At 46.0% G+C, this 21,467-nt stretch overlaps 1 protein-coding gene across 7 annotated transcripts in view; it reads left to right on the plus strand.

Moving 5' to 3' along the window:
* The first annotated feature begins 1,200 nt into the window (after positions 1–1,200).
* BIN1 (bridging integrator 1) overlaps positions 1,201–21,467 on the plus strand; it is a 150,380-nt gene continuing 130,113 nt past the window's right edge. For 3 of the 7 annotated variants that reach the window (XM_034786375.1, XM_034786374.1, XM_034786373.1), the window contains exon 1: positions 1,202–1,473. In XM_034786375.1, the coding sequence (XP_034642266.1) occupies positions 1,393–1,473 (81 nt within the window). In that variant the 5' untranslated portion in view covers positions 1,202–1,392. Of the gene's footprint in view, positions 1,474–21,467 lie in introns of all 7 variants that reach the window. The other 4 variants (XM_034786371.1, XM_034786372.1, XM_034786377.1 and 1 more) reach the window with 3 other exon arrangements.

The raw sequence follows: 21,467 nt of genomic DNA on the forward strand, positions 1-21,467 counted from the left end.
GGACTGTCTTTTTGTTCTGTGTTTGTACACAGTGGTGTCCTGGCCCATGGCAGCACGGCAGTAAAATAAATAAGCTGCAATATTAATAATAGTAATAATAGTATTGAGATGAAATGGCAGATGTGCAGGTGTCACTGTTGCCCTATAACATAAGAACAGCCAGACTGGGTCAGACCAATGGTCCATCTAGGAAGTATCCTGTCTTCTGACAGTGGCCAATGTCAGGGGCATCAGAAGGAATGAACAGAACAGGTAATCATCAAGTGATCCACCCTCAGTCCCAGCTTCCAGCAGTCAGAGGCTTTGGGACCCCTGGAGCATGGGCTTGCATCCCTGACCGTCTTGGCTAATAGCCATTGATGGACCTATCCTCCAGTAATTTATCTAATTCTTTTTTGAACCCAGTTATAGTTCTGGCCTTCACAACATCCCCTGGTGATGAGTTCCACAGGTTGACTGTGCTTTGTGTGAAGAAGTACTTCCTTAAGTTTGTTTCAAACCTACTGCCTGTTAATTTCATTGGGTGATCCCTGGTTCTTGGGTTATGAGAAAGCGTAAATGACACTTCCTTATTCATATTCTCCACACCAGTCATGATTTTATAGACTTCTGTCATATTGCTCTCCCTAGTTGTCTCTTTCCCAAGCTGACCAGTCCCAGGCTTGTTAATCTCTCCTCATATGGAAGCTGTTCCATCCCTCTTCATCATTTTTGTTGCCCTTTTCTGTACCTTTCCCAATTCTAATACAACTTTTTTGAGACGCTCTATTGGGGAGGCTCAGTCAGAACCATTCAAATACGTGTCAGAGGCCCCGCACGGCTACAGACTAAGGCCCAGAGCGTCCCAAAGGAGTGAGGCACCGGGATACCTTTGAGGATCTGGGCGCAGCGGAGGGCACCTTTGGGCTCAGGTTGTAGCGAGCAGTGCTTTAGAAGCAGGAGAGTCGGCGGTCCATCCCCCTGAAGTTCTGAATGGCTTTTGGGTTTGTTGCGCTTTGCCTAAATACATTTCGATAAGGACTTGAACCAAAGGGCATAAAGATGCTCAGAGAGTAAGAGTGGGAGCAGAGCTGATGCGAGGGCGCGGGGGAGGAATGGCTTGGAAAGTTAAAGGAGGGCTGATAGGTGTGAGCAGAGATTTCTCCCTGCATGGGGCCTGCCCCCATGCAGCCCGGGCTGTGGGCTGTGTCCTAGGAGGGAAGCCGTCAGTCGCAGAGCCAGCGGTCCCTTTAAGAAGCGGCCGCGGCTTTGGGGCGCTGTGTCTTTAAAAGGCTGTATCCTGGCGCCTGGTTCCTGGAGAAGGGGATGGCCAATGTTTCGCTCCGGGTTTCCCCCGCGTCCCTCCAGCTCTGATTAGTGCAGCCGCGCGGGGGGAAAGGCAGGCAAGGCAAGATGGCTGAGATGGGCAAGGGAGTCACCGCGGGGAAAATAGCCAGCAACATGCAGAAGAAACTCACCCGAGCCCAGGAGAAGGTAAATCACGGGCGCGGCGCTGGGCGAGCCGAATCCGGGGTGCTGGGCGAGCTGGTCTTACTGGGGACGTGTCAATGCAAGGAGAGGGGGCTGGGGGCGCTGCAGTCTCCTCCCCACCCCCCCCAGTTTTCCTCCCCACCCCACTCCCGAGGGCACTGACAGCCCAGCCCAGCCGGGGTGGCTAGTGCTAGCCAGCCCGGACTAGCCCCTTGGGGCCGCAGCTGCTGTGTCTCAGAGGGGCTTTGAGAGATGGGGGGGGGGTGCGTTGATTGACGGCCGGTGGAAGAGGGGTGGGGAGTGTGTGTGTGTGTGTTGTGTTGCGTGTGTGTGTGGGGGGTCACAAACAGCTAAGGCCAGGGAGCCGCGCTGCAGGCAGGCGCTCAAGCCCAGGGCAGGCAGGACGTGCTTTGCTTTCCCCTGCAGATCAGAGCTGTGCATTTACCCCCTCACCGGGCAGCTTTCTGCCTGGCTGCAGCTGACCCCCCCTCCACCCCACGAGCTGTTCTGCCCTTGCTCCCCTACACTGCGGGGAGGGGGATTTCCCGGCCTGGCACCGCAGGGGGGCTGTCACCAGGGGGTTCCCCAGTGGACGGCTGCGGGGTGTATTACACCAGGGGGTCCCAGCGTGAGACTCTGCAGACAGGGAGGGAGTGAAACGAGCTTGTGACAGGGGGTGGGGGGGATGGATTAAATCCAGGGAGGCTGCAAAGCTCTCCCCACCTGCTGCCTTGCCCATAAATCCAAGGGCTTGGGTCGAACGCAGCCTTTCAAAGGCTATTCTCTGGGCAGCCCCATGGATCCTGGCATGGGAAATGTTACAGGGCCAGGCGTGTAACATGGGCCCAGTAGCGAGAGATCCTCTCTCTCGCTGAGATGCTAGCCATCCAAATCTGTCCTAAGCAGCTCTCCTCTGGGCTGCTAGGCCCTGGTGCTGGTTAGCCCACCGGGTTTATCTCTGGAGGAGCTGTCCGGTGGAGGAAATCAAAAATGTTAAATGGGTTTTCAGGGGGCTGCTGCACTTGGGGTCACGTCTCAAGCATTTGCTAGGCGAGAACAAGAAATTTCACAGCAAGGTTTCCACCCCGCTTGTGTGCTCTAGTGGGGATCAGCAGGGGTGTGTGTGGTGGGGGGAAGGATCAGGCCTGTTCCCTTTGAAACTCATTGCTGGCTGTAGACTGAACAGAAAAGCTCTCCTGATTTTTAGAAAGCACTGCATGGCAATCCGAGCAGCTCTTTGTGCTTCGCTAGCTGGAGGGTGCTAAGCATGGCACCCAAGGGTGGGGGATTAAAGGAGTTCGACACCACCTTCCTCCTTGTCTCATCCTCTCTTCTAAAACCTGGCACAACATTTCCTAGTGCTTTCCCCTTTCATTCTCAGATTCCAGAGTCTGTCACTAGGCTATATATGCCTTCCTCTGCTAACATCACGCTGTTGCTGCGGGGGGATGAATCAGGGTCTCTTTTTCCTGATGTCAGGGAAAGGTTAGGGGACTATGCAGTGGATAGTTTTCATGTTCATCTCTCTGGGATCCTGCTGTGGACGCCAGATGCCTCGTCTGTGCAGGGATTATCGGACATTTTATGCAGGGGCACTGATCAGCTGTTTTTTATCTCAAGCATGCTCATCTTGGTTTTCAGTGGTTGCTGTTACAGAGAGATGACATTGACTCAGTAAGGAGCGGTGTATCTTTGGGAGAATGCTTCTGCCATGACTGTTCCTATTCTCCAGGAGTTACCTTTAGTTCTAGATGGAAGGCCTGGGTACACAAAGCAAAGTGAATGGAAAATGCTACCAGATCAGAATGGTGAATGGAGGTCAGAGGCCCCCTGCCCTCTCTGACAGCTCTCACTGAATTGCACTTATTTAATGAAGCTGGAATCGGGCCCATAATGTTGTCTGACTGCTTTAAAAAGCAACCGAACAGTAACAGCACAGGGGGCAGCAAAGAAAACGCCTGCTCCCACACACTAAACCAGGGAATTAGGACAGTGACATCTCTTGGGTTGTAAACAACGAAAAAAGAATTGCAGGGCTTGGTTCATCCTCGGCTTGGCCTCTAGGAACTGATTTAATAGAGAGTGTGATCAGACAGTAAGTGTGAAAAATCGGGACAGGGGTGGGGGGTAATAGGAGCCTCTATAAGAAAAAAACCCAAAAATTGGGACTGTCCCTATAAAATCAGGACATCTGGTCACCCTACATGGGGAGACCTCACCCTCTTCTCCTCCGGAATGGCTTGCATAGAGGAGAGTTATTCCACTAATTTTGATACTAGCAAAGTGAGAGGTAAGCATACCACAATAATTACAGGATTACCCTCTGTTCCCCACGACATGGTAATCTAGGGAGACAAATGCAGTGAACGTTATGCCATCACTCTGGCATTTGCCAGACTTTATTTCCTTTAAGTAACAGATACATATAAATCATTGCTTGGTGGGAAGAATGTAATGCCACTCTATGGTCTGAGAGAAGAGTTGTGTGTATTTAAAGCCAGACATTAATAGTTGTGTTAAGCAAAAGTGTTGAAGATAAGTTGGTTGCTCAGCACCCAAACTTTTATTTTTAAAAAAGGTTATCCCGAAAGGATGCTCTGAAAGATCTAGCAATTTCCTTTCAAAAGCCTTACTGAATAAAGTTGAAATAGCTTTGGAGCCCACTGTATTAAAAATGCAAAATGTATCCATTATTGTGGGCGCATATGTAACTTTGCTAAGAGGGAGATGTGACCAGTGTGAACCCTGGGAGATGTTAGGAGCTTCAGAGGACTATTTGCTAGGCAAGAATGAACTTCTGGGACAAAGTTCAAGTTGGTGTCCTGGAGAGGAGATGAATGCATAACCAGAGGAGGGATTTTGCAAAGACCCAGCCTTTTGAAGCTATGCTCTGAGAAGAGAACCATTGTCTGCTGTTCACCTGCTACTTGAGGCCAAGATCAAAGCCCAAGCTGTATAAAGCAAAGAATTAACTATCCCTGACTGTGTGTATTCGGAGCGAAAGTTGATATAAAATTGTGACCGCTCACAAAAGAACCCTAGGAGGGGTTTGAAGGAATGATCACTTACCAGAGCCCTTGTTGGAGCTGAGGGTGATCTCTGGTAAACTGATTAGCTGGCATGTAGGTTCTTTTATTGTTCTTAATCTGTTTTCTCTGTAATGCTTTCACCTTAATAGTAAATGTGCTTGCTTAGAAAGGGCTGTGTGGGTAACTTATCACTGTGGGCAGCTGTGCTGTTTATAGCCTCTGGCGAGAAAGCAGTGTGTAGTTGTTGGCTATTTGGGCCATCTGGCTTGCTGGGGATATCACAATGTAGGCTGGGAACTGTGTGCCTGGAAAAACCCCGGTCTGAAGGGAGATGGTCTCCTGCCAAGAGAGGTGATAGCTGGGGAGCTAGAAGCCTACAAGTGGGTGCCCTTGCTGGACCACAAAGAGGGAATACTGGTGCAGTTGCCTTGAACTGTGACAGATGCTCCAGGGAATTTTCACTCGCTTTTGAGCTTAGGTGCCAACTCTGTAGGTGCCCCAGCCGATCAACTCCTCCCAGCGCCTCCCGGCTGCCACCATCAGCTGTTCCCCGGCATGCAGGCGGTGCTGGGAGGGAGGGGGAGGAGCGGGGATGGGGTGCACTGGGGGAGGAGGCAGAGAGAGGTGGGCGTGGGAGCTTGTGGGAATGGATGGAGTGGGGATGGGGCCTGGGGCTGAGCGCCCTCCCCTCCCCCCCCCGGCAAAGGAAAAAGCAGGCACTTATGCTTTTAAGGCTAGTATATTTTAGTGCTTAAACACACTTGGAGTGTCCCTGTTATGTATCCTTTTTAGGTTTTATATTTAGAATGAGAATCCCTCCTCCTCCATTGATTTCCAGCTCGAGCGCTGGGAGTTTATGATCTCAGCAATTTCCCTGGTGATGAATTGGAGCCTTGTATTGAATGAAGAACGAGGTCTTATTCAGTACCAAATTCACAATGGAATACTGGACACATCCTCTTTCCGCTTCTGAGATCTCTGTTATGCAAGGATGTAAGATGTTCCTTCAGATGTGGTGCTTGTGTCCGCTTTTCACCAAAGCTCTCGGTTTATTTCCGGAAGATACTTTCTTACGTCAGGCAGAAATATGCGGCTATGTGGTTGGGTAATTGGATACAAAATCTTGTAGATTCATGTTCAGCCTCTTAGAGTGGCAGTGAGTAAAAATTGTTACCATCTGGTGGTTATTCGGTGATCTATGTAAAGAATGGTTTTGGTGTCTCAGACCGGTCACTAATGGACAGGTGTCCACATGGCAAAAAAACCATCATGAATGGTACTTACTCACACCCTTTTTGGCAGCCTTAAGAGAGAAGCTGGTGATTAATGGGACTTGGGCAAGAAATCACCTCTTGCGGTATGTCTACACAGCAGCTGGGAGAGTGATTCCTACCTCCAGTAGATATAGATGTGCACTAGTTCAAGACAGTGTTAGCACTAAAAATAGTGATATGGCTGCAATGGCTCACGCTGGCCTCATGAATACATACTCGGAGGTGGGATTTTATTTGGGTGACTAGCTTGAGCAGAGCTAATATCTATCTAATCTCTATATCTACCTGAACTGAGAATCTCCCCTCCCACCAGCTGCTGGGTAGACACCCTTAATCATTTAGTTGGCTTTTCTTAGTCAGGAATGAGGCATGTTGGGACAGGTTCATTGCAGTTGTCTATCCTGTAGATAACTGGTGGATCTTCAGCTTCTAAGACTTTAAATATTGGGTTCTAAGCGCACTGTAAATGGGAGAAAAAAGGCTGGTGCCACAAAAACATGACAGATGTTCACGTCGGCGGTCATCATGGGCCTAGTGTTGATGTTTGTTTGCCCTATCAGCTTGGAAAAGAGGAGACTAAGGGCGGATATGATAGCGGTATATAAAATCATGAGTGGTGTGGAGAAAGTGAATAAGGAAAAGTTTATTGACGCATTCCCATAATACAAGAACTAGGGGCCACCAAATGAAATGAATGGGCCGCAGGCTTAAAACAAATAAAAGGAAGTTCTTCTTCACACAGCACACAGTCAACTTGTGGAACTCCTTGCCTAAAGAGGTTGTGAAGGCTAGGACTATAACAGGGTTTAAAAGAGAACTGGATAAATTCATGGAGGTTAAGTCCATTAACGGCTATTAGCCAGGACGGGTAAGGAATGGTGTCCCTAGCCTCTGTTTGTCAGAGGGTGGAGATGGACGGCAGGAGAGAGATCACTTGATCATTGCCTGTTAGGTTCACTCCCTCTGGGACACCTGGCATTGGCCACTGTCGGTAGACAGGATACTGGGCTGGATGGACCTTTGGTCTGACCCAGTACGGCCATTCTTATGTTCCTTTTTATGGCATGTAATAAGTGCTCCACAATCTATGCTTTCCTTTTGTTTTTAACCTATAATAATCTAGTTTCTTGTCTAGATTGTAAATATCTCTGTTCCCTATTCCACATGGTCACTTTTCCCAGTGCTTTACTGATACCAGTTTTACACACAGAATTAAGTCATCCTAGCTTTGTTCCAGGGATTCGCTGTTTCTAGGCCTTTCAGTCTATCTACATGAGCACACATTTTCACTCCACATTTAAATAAAAATGAATTTGGCTGATTGGAATGAATCTTGGTGTCCTAGAAATTCCTCCGTAAAGTTCCAGGTGGAGGGTCAATTAATGCCGCAAACTGATCACTGACCTCTTGTTGCTCAGCTGGTCGTAACTGGGCATGTCACAGAGACAAACCTGTTCAGTCATTACTAGCGTCTCTAATTGGCTGGTTAGAGAGCAGGAGTGGAATGATATTACGGTAGCTGTGCCGGGCGCAGCTCAGGATTTAAGGTTTCTGGAGGCAAGCCAACACGGTGAGGAGAGAAATGTGTGGTAGATGCAAGGAATAGAAAACCATCAGGTTTTGGGCAAAGGATTTCTGCAGGAATAATGTGAGGTAGAAATAATAGACTAACTTATTCCTATTGCTCCAGGCTTGGATCGTGTGTGTGTGCTGGGGTATGTTTGTGTCGTGTGTTTATTATGTTCTGTTGGTATTTAGATAAGAGTGGTGGTTTCTTTGCCAAGTAAATATTACATTAAAAGACCTCTGCATCTAGCCCAACCTTCCAGAGGTACATTCTTCTACTGTTATGACGTCAGTGGGGTGTAATCATTCTATTTAATGTGAATGCTAACAAACAAATCCATCTTCACTTCCCTATCTTTATTCCTAATTTAAGCAACCTAAGAGCAGGAGGGATTCCGTCTAGATCAAGCTTTGTTGCAATGATAGCGTACGTTATGGTAGGCCTCCCTAGTGTGGTTTTAGATCACAGGTCTGGGAGTCAGGACTCCCCAGGTTCTAACTTTTCCAACTCTGCCACTGACTTGCTGGGTTACCCTGGGCATTTTACTTCAACTCTCTTTCCCCATGTGTACTCTGGGGATGATGACACATAGCCATCTTTGATGGGGCTTTGATGGCCTCAGAAGAGAGTGTTCTATCAGTGCAAAGTGTTATCAGTTTATTATTGGTGAGCATAATGTTTTATGTACCAGTAAGACAAGCACAGCTTTAAAGAATTTACAATCCTAGGCAAATGGTTAATGGTGAGAAATAATAAAGGACGCTGGGGTGGAAGGTGGCTGGGAAGGAAGGGGTAAAAGAAAACTGTTCCTGCTCTGCCTCTCAATCCCTTTCTCGAATAACTTGTCTGTCACAAGAATGGTGTTAGTACAACACCATTCAGAGGGGAGCTGTCTCTTCGCTGATCCGACTCTGTTCCTTCCTTTTTCTCACTCTTTCTTTCTTTCTTTAGCCCTCCACTGACCAGGCGCCATGAGAAGGATGTCAATGGGTAGGAAGGGTTTAGCAAAAAGGCAGGCCTTGCATGTTGATCAGACCTGGTCTCAGTCTTGACCCTTACGTGAAGAAGCCCAGAGTTGGGGTCTAAGAACTCTCTGTGTGGAAATTCTGGCCCTATTGAAATCAATGGGAGTTTTGCCGCTGACTTTAGTTGGCCCAAGGACTTTGCCCCGTGGTCCCCAGAGTCTTAATCTGGTCTCCTCCAGCTGTGGACTGCAGCTATCTGGGAGGCAGCCTCAGAGATGGCCAGGTCCTAGCTCTGAGGAGGTCTTTGGAGGTCTTTCAAACTTGTATTGAAAAAGTAGAAAAGGGGCTAGTGCTGTGTGTTGCCTTGGCCCTTCCGTTGCGGGGAGTAAATGTCTGGAACAAATACGCCTGCCTAATCTGTTCAAGATGGCGGAATTCATTTTTGCTGCACCTCAGGTTCCTCATGGCCTTTCGAAGCCTTGATCTGGTGCTACTGTTTGACCTCATTCCTGGGCCAAGTGTCAAACGCTCCGTGTAATGTCAGGCAGGAGGAGTGCGGAAGTGGCAACGCCGCGGGGGATAGAAGTACTGTACGCATGCTGATTCTGTCAGGAACTCTCTTTTTTTTTTTTTTTTTTTCTGGAGGACTCTCCAGCAGCTTGTACAAGGTTTGCTTTGTGGGTGGTGGTTTCTCTTACTTAACACTGGTAAAGGGCCATCTCCACCTGCCTTTCCTAGAGCTAATCCTGGAAGTGATAACATGACTCTAAAAGCCGTAATTAAAGACAGCTGGAAACTGACCACATTGTAGTTAATTCATTTAGGAAACACAAAGCTCTGGAATGCTTTCTGAGACTCTCTCTCTCTTCACCTGTGATTTAATTTGATTATTGATGCAAGGCCTCTCTAAAATTATTCTTGGGAGGTCAGAGGTTTGCATTGTTTACTGAGGTAGTTGTAAGAGGAGTATTGATAAGACTTCAAGGGAGATTGACAATAGCCCCCTGGAAGTTACACTTAGGTGGGAGAAACCAGAAGTCCTGATTCATGTTGAGAATAGCTCACTTCCATCTTCATTGAATTGGCCTGGTTAGCACTGACCCGCAGTTGGTAAGGCAACTCACATCTTTTCATGTGCTGTAATATATATTTTGCTTACTGTATTTTTCACTTCATGCATCTGATGAAGTGGGTTTTAGCCCACAAAAGCTTATGCCCAAATAAATTTGTTAGTCTCTAAAGTGCCACAAGTACTCCTCCTTGTTTTTGCTGATACAGACTAACACGGTTACCACTCTGAAATCTAGCTGGGAGGTTAATTGAAGACCTTTCATCCCTTCAGCCTTTCTTCGCTGCTAATCATTGCCCTAGAGCAAAACCACATCATTTAATTAATTATTGTTACAGCATCATAAACTTGCCTGGCACTTTACCAACAAATGAGAGAAGTCACTGCCCTGAAGCTTTTACAGTCTGAGGTGCTCAGCGCCTTGCCAGATTGGATCCTACGGGCATGGCCACACTACAAAATTAAGTCGACCTAATTTAAGTAGGCACGCAGCTGTTGCAGTAATTACATCGCTTGTGTGTGTCTACACTTTGTTCCTTGTGTCGGGGGTCTGGGTCCTCACCAGGAGCGTGTGCACTGATTGAACTGTCAGTGTGGGGCATAGTTAGGGTGACCAGATGAGAGGAAGAAAATATCAGGACACATGGGGTTGGGGGTAGGGGAGTCGCCGGCGGAGGAAAGAAAAAAAGGGAGTACCGTGAAATGTCTGGACGTGGGACAAACGTCTAAATGTCGGGAAGGTCCCGATTTTATCGGGATGTCTGGTCACCCTATGCATAGTGGGACGGCTTCTGAAAGCCCGCAACAATTGATGTAAGCAACGCGGTGTCTACACTGATGCTGTGTCGACCTAGCTACATGGAGATTGACTCTACGCCTCTCGTGGAGGTGGAGTTATTAAGTGGGTGTATTGGGTGAGTTCTGTCGGTGGGAGCGAAATTGTAGCATAAACACTTTCAGAGTTATGTCAACGTAAGCAGCCTTGCGTCAACCTAACTCTGTAGTGTAGACGCTGTCCTCCTTTCCTTCCCACCACCCTCCTCCTCTTCCCCTGAAAGGTTACAACAAGAAGAGCCCTGTGGTTGCTCTGTGTAGAGCTGTATGGTGCCTCAAACAGTGTCGCCAACTTTGCCATTTTTTTAATCACAAGGGACAGGGTTTTGGAAGTTTTTTGGAGCCTGTCTGGTGAGAAGCTCTAGCCCCCTTGTGAAGTTCAGCCCTGCAGGAAGCCGGCAGAGTCTCTTCCCCTTGGCCTGGCTCCACTCTTACCTTCTCCCCCATGTGAAAAATACAGACAGGACAGTGCATGCATCTGCTCTTTTCCCCTACCCTCTGCAGCACCTGGCCTGGGAAGAGGCGGGGGGAGGAGGGGAAGAAGAGCTCCAGGAGCTGACACCCTCCAGGCTGGGAAAGGGGGAAGACGGGATCCTGCTGCAGCCTCCCTGGTCTGGGGGTATGTGAAGAGCCTGAGGAGAAGCAGAGGTGAGGCTGGGGGTGGGGTACTGCTGAGTTGAGGGAAGGGGAGAGGCTGCAGGAAGGAAGAATAATTAAAATAAATATTTTTAGCTATTTGGACAATTATGAAGCTTTACAATAAATTTTTTTTTTTTTTTTAATTACTGAACAATGTATATATTTATGTAGTGATCAAAATTATCCAGAGAAGAAAAATTTAAAATGACTTGAGATACTTTGAATGTGACTGAATGGATTATTTAACAATAATATTTAGGGATTATAAATATAATTAATAAATATAAAAGGCCCTGAAAGCTGGCTCACGTTGCAAAGATATTCTTGCATGTGAAGTCTTTGCAGCTCATATAAATCATTATTGAAAAATAACTGGAAAATTTGCAACTTTGAGAGTGCCTTGTGTTTCATTGTTCATTTTTCAGCTCCATTTTATAGGCCTTGTATGGTACATTTCAAAATAAGTATGAATTAGGTTTTTCCATCCTGTTTTATCTTTATCACACTATGGAGCTCCACTGAGCACTTCTTTGTGCAAGAACTTAACAGAAGTGTGCCCCCTTTTCCCCACCAGCATAGTTGCCTTCCTTCCACCCCATCTTTCCATTTTTGAAGGGATACTTTTGAGGGGACGTCCATCCTAAAAATGAGATACCGTTCACGGAAGCATTACAATGATATTGAAATGAGTCTCTCACTGCTTACGAGGAGCTCAGATAAAACAAAGTCTTAACCATTTTGTGACCTCTCCCTTCCAATTCTCCTAAATAGGTTTTTGCTAAATAGGTTTGTGTACTTTCAGTGTACCCTGACTCTCCATCTCAGCAGCCAGGGAGAGGTGTGCGTGCAGTGAAGGTGTAGTCATGTCAGTCCCAGGATATTAGAGAGACGAGGTAGGTGAGGGTCCAATAAAAGATATTACAACTTCTGTTGGTGAGAGAGACAAGCTACTGAGCTCTTCAGGTCTGGAAAAAGAAGAACAGAAGTACTTGTGGCACCTTAGAGACTAACAAATTTATTAGAGCATAAGCTTTCGTGGACTACAGCCCACTTCTTCGGATGCAGGTCTGGAAAAGGTACTCCTGGTGTCACTGCTAAATACAAGGTGGAACAGATAGTTTAGCAGAAGTAGTTGGCACATATTGTAAGGTAGAGTGGCCCATCCATAGTCCTAGGACAAAAGGGGGGGGATTGGGGGTTATAGATTGTTGTAATAAGCCATAAATCAAGTGAGAATCTGCTTCAATACAGAAATAAACTCCTCTTGTAACCTACCACCCCACACTGGAACCCATCTGGGGTATTGTCAGACAACTACAACCTGTACTCCCCTGGGGACCCCCTCTTGAAAGAAATCGTTCCTGAACTCTCATTTCTGGTCTTCAAGCAACCCCCAAGCTCATCATCGGAAGCAAGCTCCCCATAGACCAGGACCCACCAACTCAAAGTGACACCAGACTCTGCCAGGACAACAGATGCAAAACCTCCAGACATCTCTCCAGTTCACTGCTACAATGATCCGTGCCTCCCAACACACACCTTTCAAGATCCATGGATCCTACTACACCTGCCTATGACAACCAGTGGTGCACCCCATCCCGTGCACTAAATGACCCAATAGCAACAATGTGGGTGAAACCAGACAGTCACTGTGCTCTTGAATGAATTCGCACAGGAAAATGATGCAAGACAAAAGTCCTGTCTGTCACCTGTGGGTGAACTCCCTTCTCCATCCTCATCTCAAAGGTAACCCACACAATACTTTCAAAAGATGAGCCTGGGGCTTAAATTTATAACTCTGCTAAACCCTAAAAAATCATAGACTGAACAGAGACACTGGATTTGTGGCTTTTTACAACAATCTAACCCACTAACCCCCCTTTTTTTGTCCTATGACTGCAGAGGTGTTAATGGGCCACTCTACCTTGAATGGTCCCTTAGCATACGTAGCTAGCACATATTGTAAACAAGCTTTGCATTTTGCTGTGATGCTGGAAGCACCTTTCCCAGACCTGGAAAAAAGCTCTGCATTAAAGGTTTACTTTTCCACCTGAAATTATCAAATACAGGTTGCCAGGAGAGTAGAGGGGAGTTAAAAAGTCAAATTACAGATGAAAGGCATGTTTGATTTTTAAATCTCATGATTTGTGGGGTCAATCACATGATTTTTCAGGATCTGAATCATGATTTTTTTGATCTTCTGAGATTGGCAATACTGCTTGAAGCTTAAAGAAGAACAGGAGTACTTGTGGCACCTTAGAGACTAACAAATTTATTAGAGCATAAGCTTTCGTGGACTACAGCCCACTTCTTTGGATGCATATAGAATGGAACATATATTGAGGATATATAATATACACACACACACACACATACAGAGAGCATACACAGGTGGGAGTTGTCTTACCAACTCTGAGAGGCCAATTAATTAAGTGGAAAAAAAACTTTTGAAGTGATGATCAAGCTAGCCCAGTACAGACAGTTTGATAAGAAGTGTGAGAATACTTACAAGGGGAGATAGATTCAATGTTTGTAATGGCTCAGCCATTCCCAGTCCTTATTCAAACCGGAGTTGATTGTGTCTAGTTTGCATATCAATTCTAGCTCAGCAGTCTCTGTTGGAGTCTGTTTTTGAAGTTGTTCTGTTGTAATATAGCCACCCACAGGTCTGTCACTGAATGACCAGACAGGAAACCTGCTTGAAGCTTCTACACTTAAAAAAATAGTTTCTTTGAAGGGAAGATGAGCGCTAAATTGACAGGCATCTGATTGTTGTCATGTTATGGGACACATCCTAGTTCCATCACACAGTGCAACCTTCACAGCCAGGGCCGGCTCCAGGGTTTTGGCCGCCCCAAGCAGCCTTCCCCCTCCACCTCCCCCCCAAAAAAGCCGCGATCTGCGGTGGCAATTCGGCGGGAGGTCCTTCGCTCCAGCAGGAATGAGGGACCGTCCGCCGAATTGCCGCCGAACAGCTGGATGTGCCGCCCCCGTCCGAAGTGGCCGCCCCAAGCACCTGCTTGGAAAGCTGGTGCCTGGAGCCAGCCCTGTTCACCGCTCCACGTGGGCTGCCAGACCATGCAGAGCCCCTGTGATCAAATCTTGCCCCACTCAGTTGCACTGGCAATTTACCAGGATCCTGAAGGCTGCGCTTGATTTGCATTAACAGAACAGATTGCAGCCACCCTCTTCTTCAGGGAGACACTAGCGTTCCGTCCTCCCTATTTATTTCAGTGACTCTGGGACATGTATTCTGAGTGCTGTCTTTTAAAAATAAAGTTGTATTATTCTGAGCTGCATTTGGCCAGCGAGCTCTGCATTATCCAACTCGTACAATGTGACTTTTCTATTTATGCAACAAAAGAACAAGAATTAAATTATCTGCTGTGGTGGCTTCAGAAACCGCCCACACACAGAGCTTGGTCTCCTAACGTCAGCAGTGTAGAGGAAATGGATGGCGACTTGGAATGGACAGCCTGCCTTTTAACCTTCTGCTCCATAGCTAGTTTATTTGTCTCGCTGGAGTTAATTAACAAACCATCTAAGTTTCAGAGGGGTAGCCGTGTTGGTCTGTATCAGCAAAAACAATGAGGAGTTCTTGTGGCACCTTAGAGACTAACAAATTTATTTGGGCATAAGCTTTTGTGGGCTAAAACCCACTTCATCAGAAGCATTCAGTGGAAAAATACAGGAAGCCGTGTGTGTGTGTATATAATATAATTACAGCACATGAAAAGATGGCAGTTGCCTTACCGTGTGTGTGTGTGTGTGGGGGGGGGGGGAGTCAGTGCTAACTTCCACCTTAATTGAATTGGCCTTGTTAGCACTGGCCCTCCACTTGGTGAGGCAGCTCCCATCTTTTCATGTGCTGCAATATATATACTGGTTAGGTTAATGGTCAATGTCTGTATTGCCTCTGCTGTTGCTAGAGTCTGGATCACCCTGTCAGCTGCTGTACCTTGTACATTTCCCTGAGGGGGATTTTAACTTCAAGCTCTAGCAGAGGCAAAGTGGGGTTATTACTTGGTGATTTGCTCTGTGACTGGAAAGGCCTCCGGGGTTTCTTCTCCTGTCTCCCTGATGCATGTATAGGTAATTTCCATTAATACCCATATGGGATATCTTTCCATGTTCTTATGTTGGCGCCTATCAATTATGTTGTCCTAGCAATCTAATAGGGTTGCAAACAACAAGGTTCTGTAGAAATTACCCTTAATACCTATAGCGTCTACCCTAAAACTCTATAGTTTGTTCGTTTAGTTATTTTTAAAAAAATCCATCCTTTAGATTTCTACAGCAGGAAGCAAATGGTCTAGTTTCTGTTTAAACTGAATAGGATTTTTCATAAGGAGGTCAACAGAAATTGAATGCGTGTCTGGTGGTGTGAGCAGAGCTCAGTGTTTTCTCCATATCAGTCACAGATCGTTTGGACCATCTCTCTACCCATCTCACCAGTAGAAATTCTAGCTCTCCATAACCGATCTACAGGTGGTGGTTCCAAATCCTCTGATTTTACTGCAAGTGTGGCAATAGTTGGTATTTTTTTTTTTTTTTTTAAAGCCCTGATTTCTTGAGTCATGTGAATGTGAGAATCTCCATTTTCATCCTTTTAAAAAAAGAGGTAAATTACTAACCCTCATGGTTGCAGAGACAAGCTTGAAAACATGACCTCTAATGTTCTCAACCAGGGTACACAGAAGTCTTCCAGGGGATACATAGACTCATAGACTTTAAGATCAGAAGGGACCATTATGATCATCTGGTCTGACCCCCTGCATGCTGCAGGCCATAAAACCGTCCCTACCCCTTCCCTGGACTCTGCTGTTGAAGTCCCCAATCCTGTTTTAGGTGACTTCAATCGGCAGAAACCCTCCTGCTAGAGATCCCTGCCCTATGCTGCGGAGGAAGGCGAAAAACCTCCAGAGGCTCAGCCAATCTGCCCTGGAGGAAAATTCCTTCCCGACCCCAAATATGGCGATCAGTAAGACCCCGAGCATATAGGCAAGAGTCTCCAGCCTGACCCCTGTCAGCCATTATACAATTTACCTACCATTTCTTGGTTTTCCTTGACTACTATGTTTTACCATTAAACCATTCCCTCCATAAATTTATCTAACTTAATCTTAAAACCAGACAGGTCCGTCGCCCCCACCGTTTCCCTCGGAAGGCCGTTCCAATATTTCACCCCTCTGACGGTCAGAAACCTTCGTCTAATTTCAAGCCTGAACCTCCCCACGGCCAGTTTATATCCATTCGTTCTCGTATCCACATTAGTACTAAGCTGGAATAATTCTTCTCCCTCCCTCGTATTAATCCCTCTAATATATTTAAAGATAGCAATCATATCCCCCCTCAGCCTTCGCTTTGTCAGACTAAACAACCCAAGCTCCTCTAGTCTCTTTTCATACGACAGGTTTTCCATTCCTCTGATCATCTTAGTCGCCCTTCTCTGCACCCGTTCCAGTTTGAGTTCATCTTTTTTAAACATGGGAGACCAGAACTGCACACAGTACTCCAAATGAGGTCTCACCAGCGCCTTGTACAACGGAAGCAGGACCTCCTTATCCCTACTAGATATACCTCGCCTAATGCATCCCAAGACAGCATTGGCTTTTTTCACCGCCACGTCGCATTGTCGACTCATAGTCATCCTGCGGTCTACTAGGACCCCTAGGTCCTTCTCCTTTTCCGTTACTTCTAACCAATGCGTCCCCATCTTGTAACTAAAATTTTTATTAGTCATCCCCAAATGCATCACCTTACACTTTTCACTATTAAATTTCATCCTATTCCTGATACTCCAATTCACAAGCTCGTTCAAGTCTCCCTGCAGGATATCCCTATCCTCCTCCGAATTTACAACGCCTCCCACCTTCGTATCATCCGCAAACTTTATCAGCCCACTCCTGCAATCGGTTCCGAGGTCAGTTATAAATAGATTAAATAAAATGGGTCCCAAAACCGAACCTTGAGGCACTCCACTAGTAACCTCCCTCCACCACTAGTAACCTCCCTCCACATCAACTTATCTAGATATTTGCCTAGTTTTATAACAGGCTACATAAAAAGCACTAGTGAAGTCAGAACAAACTCAGTTTTTTTCATCCTCTAGAACAGTGGCTCTCAACCTTTCCAGATTACTAGACCCCTGATCTGTTTTGCGTCCTTCCCCCCAGTTTCACCTCACTTAAAAACTACTTGCTAACAAAGTCAGACATAAATATACAAGTGTCCCAGCCACTAGTACTTTCTCATTTTTACCATATAATTATAAAATAAATCAAGTAGACTATAAATATTGTAATTACATTGTGTACAGTGTATATAGAGCAGTATAAACAACTCATTGTCTGTATGACATTTGAGTTTGTACTGACTTTGCTAGGGCTTTCTGTAGCCTGTTGTAAAACTAGGCAAATATCTTGATGAATTGATGTGCCCATCGGAAGACCTCTGCACATATCCCTGGTTGAGAACCGCTGTGCTGGACTGTCCAAAGGAAGGGATTAGGTGGGGTTTTTTGACTGATCATTTTAATAGTTTATTGTAAACTGGACATTGCAGAAGGTGGGCATTTTTAGGGGAGATTTGGATGGTAGGCTTGAGGCAATTCTCCAAAAAGGGCTGTATTTTTGGAGTTTAATGAATGGAGTTCATTTGAAAGCTCATCTTATGACTGTTTAGATGAGGTATGATATGGAGCTGTCAAGCGGTGAAGTAAGCCTGTAGACAGCCTGAAACAATGGTACTCAAAATGAGAGAGCGTCATTTTTTGCACAGTTCCAGAAACACTGCAACATGGCCATGACTACAATTATTACTGGTTAAGTTAATTTCAACATCTTAATGTGGTGATTATGGGTCAGAGCTACCAAATGACAGTGAATTAAAAAATTTGTATTGGTTTTGCATGGGCAAGGATTTTTCCCCTCAGAAATGATGAAGTTATTTTAGCATGTTGCAAAAATGGCAAATCCACATTTTGCAGTATATTAATGTGGAATGGTTTCACATTGCACATTCTTAATTGTCAAAGTATCTCACAGGTGATTATAGAAGTTTTTTCTATATTTTCAGTTGAAATTTGTTGACCTGATCAGTCTCACATTGAAGGTTGTGGACCAGTAGCAGTAGATTGCATGCCCATAGCTTGTACTGCATAGTGGGTAGATGTAAAAATACATGAATTCCTAATGTAATGCTTCTCCATTTGTAAACTTTTGTACATACAATGTAGCATTTAGTCTGCCTGGTAGAAAGTTTTAACTTGTAACTGCCTTTGCATGCAGTGCTAGTCTCTGAAATATTCTAGAAACTAGCTTTTTAATTCAGTGATGTTTATGCACAGGTCAGTATTAGTGTCAAAGATGACCGTACACAGCTTCTTATTATGAATATGCAAAAGCTATGAGGGAAAGAAGTGGTCTAATAAGTAGTGAAAACAAAGTCCACGAAGAGCACATTACAGCTCTTACCAACCATGTCACCACAATATGGCAAATCCATTTGACCCTGAATCACATCCAGAGGTGCTTATCAACATATCTGTGGACTTCATCAGATGAACACTGAAAATAGCAGATGTTGGTGAGGAAGAAATGAAGAGGTTTGTGAGAGGTGCATTTGATTCTGATGGAACATGTAGCTTCTTCAGCCCAGTCAAGAAATATGGCATGAAAACATTTGCTGACATGGCCAAGAAGACCAAATGTAGATCTGCGAAGGGAGGGATGGTCCCTGTAGTGGTCAGTTCAGAAATTGCTTTCTGCAGATCCCTATCCTTAGCAAGATGCAGAGATGATGTTTCAATGGCAACTGTTCTTAATCCCCAGTAGGACCTATGCTTATGACCCTGTTCCATGCTGATGGAACAATAAGAAGAAAAGACAAAGCTGAATTAGGGCTGTGATGCTCTCTAAAGGGGACGCTGAGATTGAGACCCCTGGTGTAGACTAACTCAATTTACCTTAGGGCCAGTGCCAGTCCTCAAATCCTCCCAGCGGGCCGATAATGTCACTGAAGATGGTGTTGAGAAAAGAAAATGTTTGTTGTAGTTTTTTATTTAGAATTTCTTAGAACTAATAAAACTGTCCTACAACTTTATACAATTCTTCGCCTGCCAGAGAGTTTTTAGTGTTTGCCAGACACCTGGCAACGCTTCAGTTCTGCCAGTTTGTTGATGTTTGGCCTCCGTGACTGAGCAGTTGAAACCTTCAGGATTGCAGCAAGGTGTGCATCAGATAGTTGTTGTGTTGGGTTCACTTTCCCACACTCCATGCTCTGCCGACAGCAGGACCTTGCTGGGCTGGGCCTCCTTGGGCACAAAAGTGGCTGAGGAGGAGACACCGTCAGATGCAGGGGGTGAGGTGCATGGCTACTACCCTAAAGAGATGGGGCAGTGGGTGGTTCTAACCCTCCCTGTGTGTCTGGGATTATGCTCCCATCTGGCTCAGTGCCTCCTGCTGAGATGGCCTCTCCTACACAGCCTACCACCATTATTTTACTTTTTTACCCACTGTCCCATGTAAAGGGCCCCATTTCATTGCACAGACCTGCAGCGCCAACAGCTAGAAAGAACCTCTTTCCTTTCTTCTTATCTTCACCTTATTTTATCTGTAGGCACCAGGTACATTGCCTCTGTGCAAGCACAATCCACCAGAGCTCCCATTGGCCACGGAGTCAGCGGTCGGGGAGGGAGAACAGAGGCAGCGTGCCCCCTCGCGCTGTCACTGGAGCCTCATGAGTTACGCCACCTCCCAACCCATTTTCCCACCCTTTTCCCTCGCTCCCTTGGCCTCATGCCACCCTGGCTGACTCTGCCCAGCAACTAGTGATGCTGCCTCCATGGCTGATTCTGCCCGACGACTAGTGATGGTATCTCAGTCCCTCTTCCCTAGCCGATGGGAGCCGCGGGGGGCGGAGCCTGCAGCAGATAGTTGGCAGCGTAGCTGCATCTCTCCTGCCTGCTCCCCTCCCAACTCCCCCCGGCTGGCAGCCACGAGGGCCAGATGAAAACTTTTTAAAAAGTTTCCGCGGGCCGCAGTGGGGAGGTTCTCGGGCCACAGATGGCCCGCGGGCGGGGACTTTGAACCACTTGGTCTACACGATTATGGTCATCACTGTTACAAAATTATTGTACAAGGGGCGCCTTGTAAGGGATCATTGGAAAAGTTATAATCTGCTGAATATTATTGTCCTGTTAAAATATGAGCAGCAAAATTTATGTGTGGAATTATGAGATTTTGCTATATGTTTGTGATCAAACATGTGAGTCTGAGAAACACCAGCAGGTTAGCTATTCAGGAATAACAGAGGGATTATAAACCAATGACCCCTGCATGTCAGCCCTGGAGACACCTCAAACAGCATGTACACAGAAAAGCAAGTAAGAATTTGCAATGCATATGAAGGGCCATGGAACTGCCTGACCTCATGACACAGCAAGGACTTTTTCCAGTAAAAAAGGTCAAGATATAAAAAAGGGGAACAAAGGTCCCTTACCACTTCTCTCTCCTCCCCTGTCTTTGGACTGGTGAATACTGACAGGGTGTTTCTGAACAAAAGGACAGAGGTCCCCAAAAAACTATTTTTGGGCAATCCAGAAAAACACATAGAAAACTTGCAAATATTCTATCCCTACTAGCATTTGGAATTACAAACTTTAATTCACGTGTAATCACCTGCTTTAACCTCTCAATAACTTTGTTTTTTTCCTTAGCTAATAAATTTTTAGTTTTGCTTACTAAAGAAATTGGCTTCAGCGTTATCTTCGGTGAGATCTGAAATATACCTTGACCTGGGGTAAGGTACTGGCCTTCTGGGGTTGGAAGAACCTAATATGGGGTGATTTTGGTTTTAATAACCTTTTCTTCATAAAGCCCAGTCAGTCTGGGTCGTAAAGTGGGGGCTGGAGAGCCTAAGGAGGACTGTCTGTGGCTTCATGTAAAACTAATGTAGTGATCCAGGAGTGCACACTTGTTACTAGTTTGGTGAAATCTACTAATAGAATATACCACCAATTTGGGGTGGGTGCCCTGTTTTCTGATGGTCTGACCTGAGATGGGCTCTCTCAGCTGTGACCCATTCTGGGCACCTGTGACAAGGGCATCAGCTGGAAGCTCAATGAGCTAAGAGCATGCAACAAAGAAAGGGCAGTGTACATCAGATGCCATGGGTGCCATACAAATGATGGGTACAGACAGATTCCACACATTCGATGGATTGGATGCTGAGTACTTGAGGCAGGTCCTAAAAGGATTTGAGACAGCTGATTTTGCAATTGAAGTCTTTGACTGATATGACAACAGTAACTCTGTGAAAATCACAAAGAGTGCTGGAGAGGATCTAACATTGGATGCAAGAAATATTGGTGGTTGGTTGGCCTCCTGGGGCCTCCATGGCTTCTAAATGTGGTATCCAACCAGCAGCTGCTTGTAAATTTCCTCTGTGAATATATGGTTCAAAATGCACCTGAGAGTGTAGGAACACAAACACTCCTTCTTGCTGGAGACTTTTCCAGTGGGTGAAGTAGCAAAGTCCGTCCCCAAGAGAGGTGTTGAAGCCCAAGACTTGTAGAGTACTCAAGAGGAAGAAGACACAAAGATGCTTCTGCATGCGGTA

The sequence above is a fragment of the Trachemys scripta genome, chromosome 11 (assembly GCF_013100865.1).
Source record: "Trachemys scripta elegans isolate TJP31775 chromosome 11, CAS_Tse_1.0, whole genome shotgun sequence".
NCBI lineage: Eukaryota > Metazoa > Chordata > Testudines > Emydidae > Trachemys > Trachemys scripta.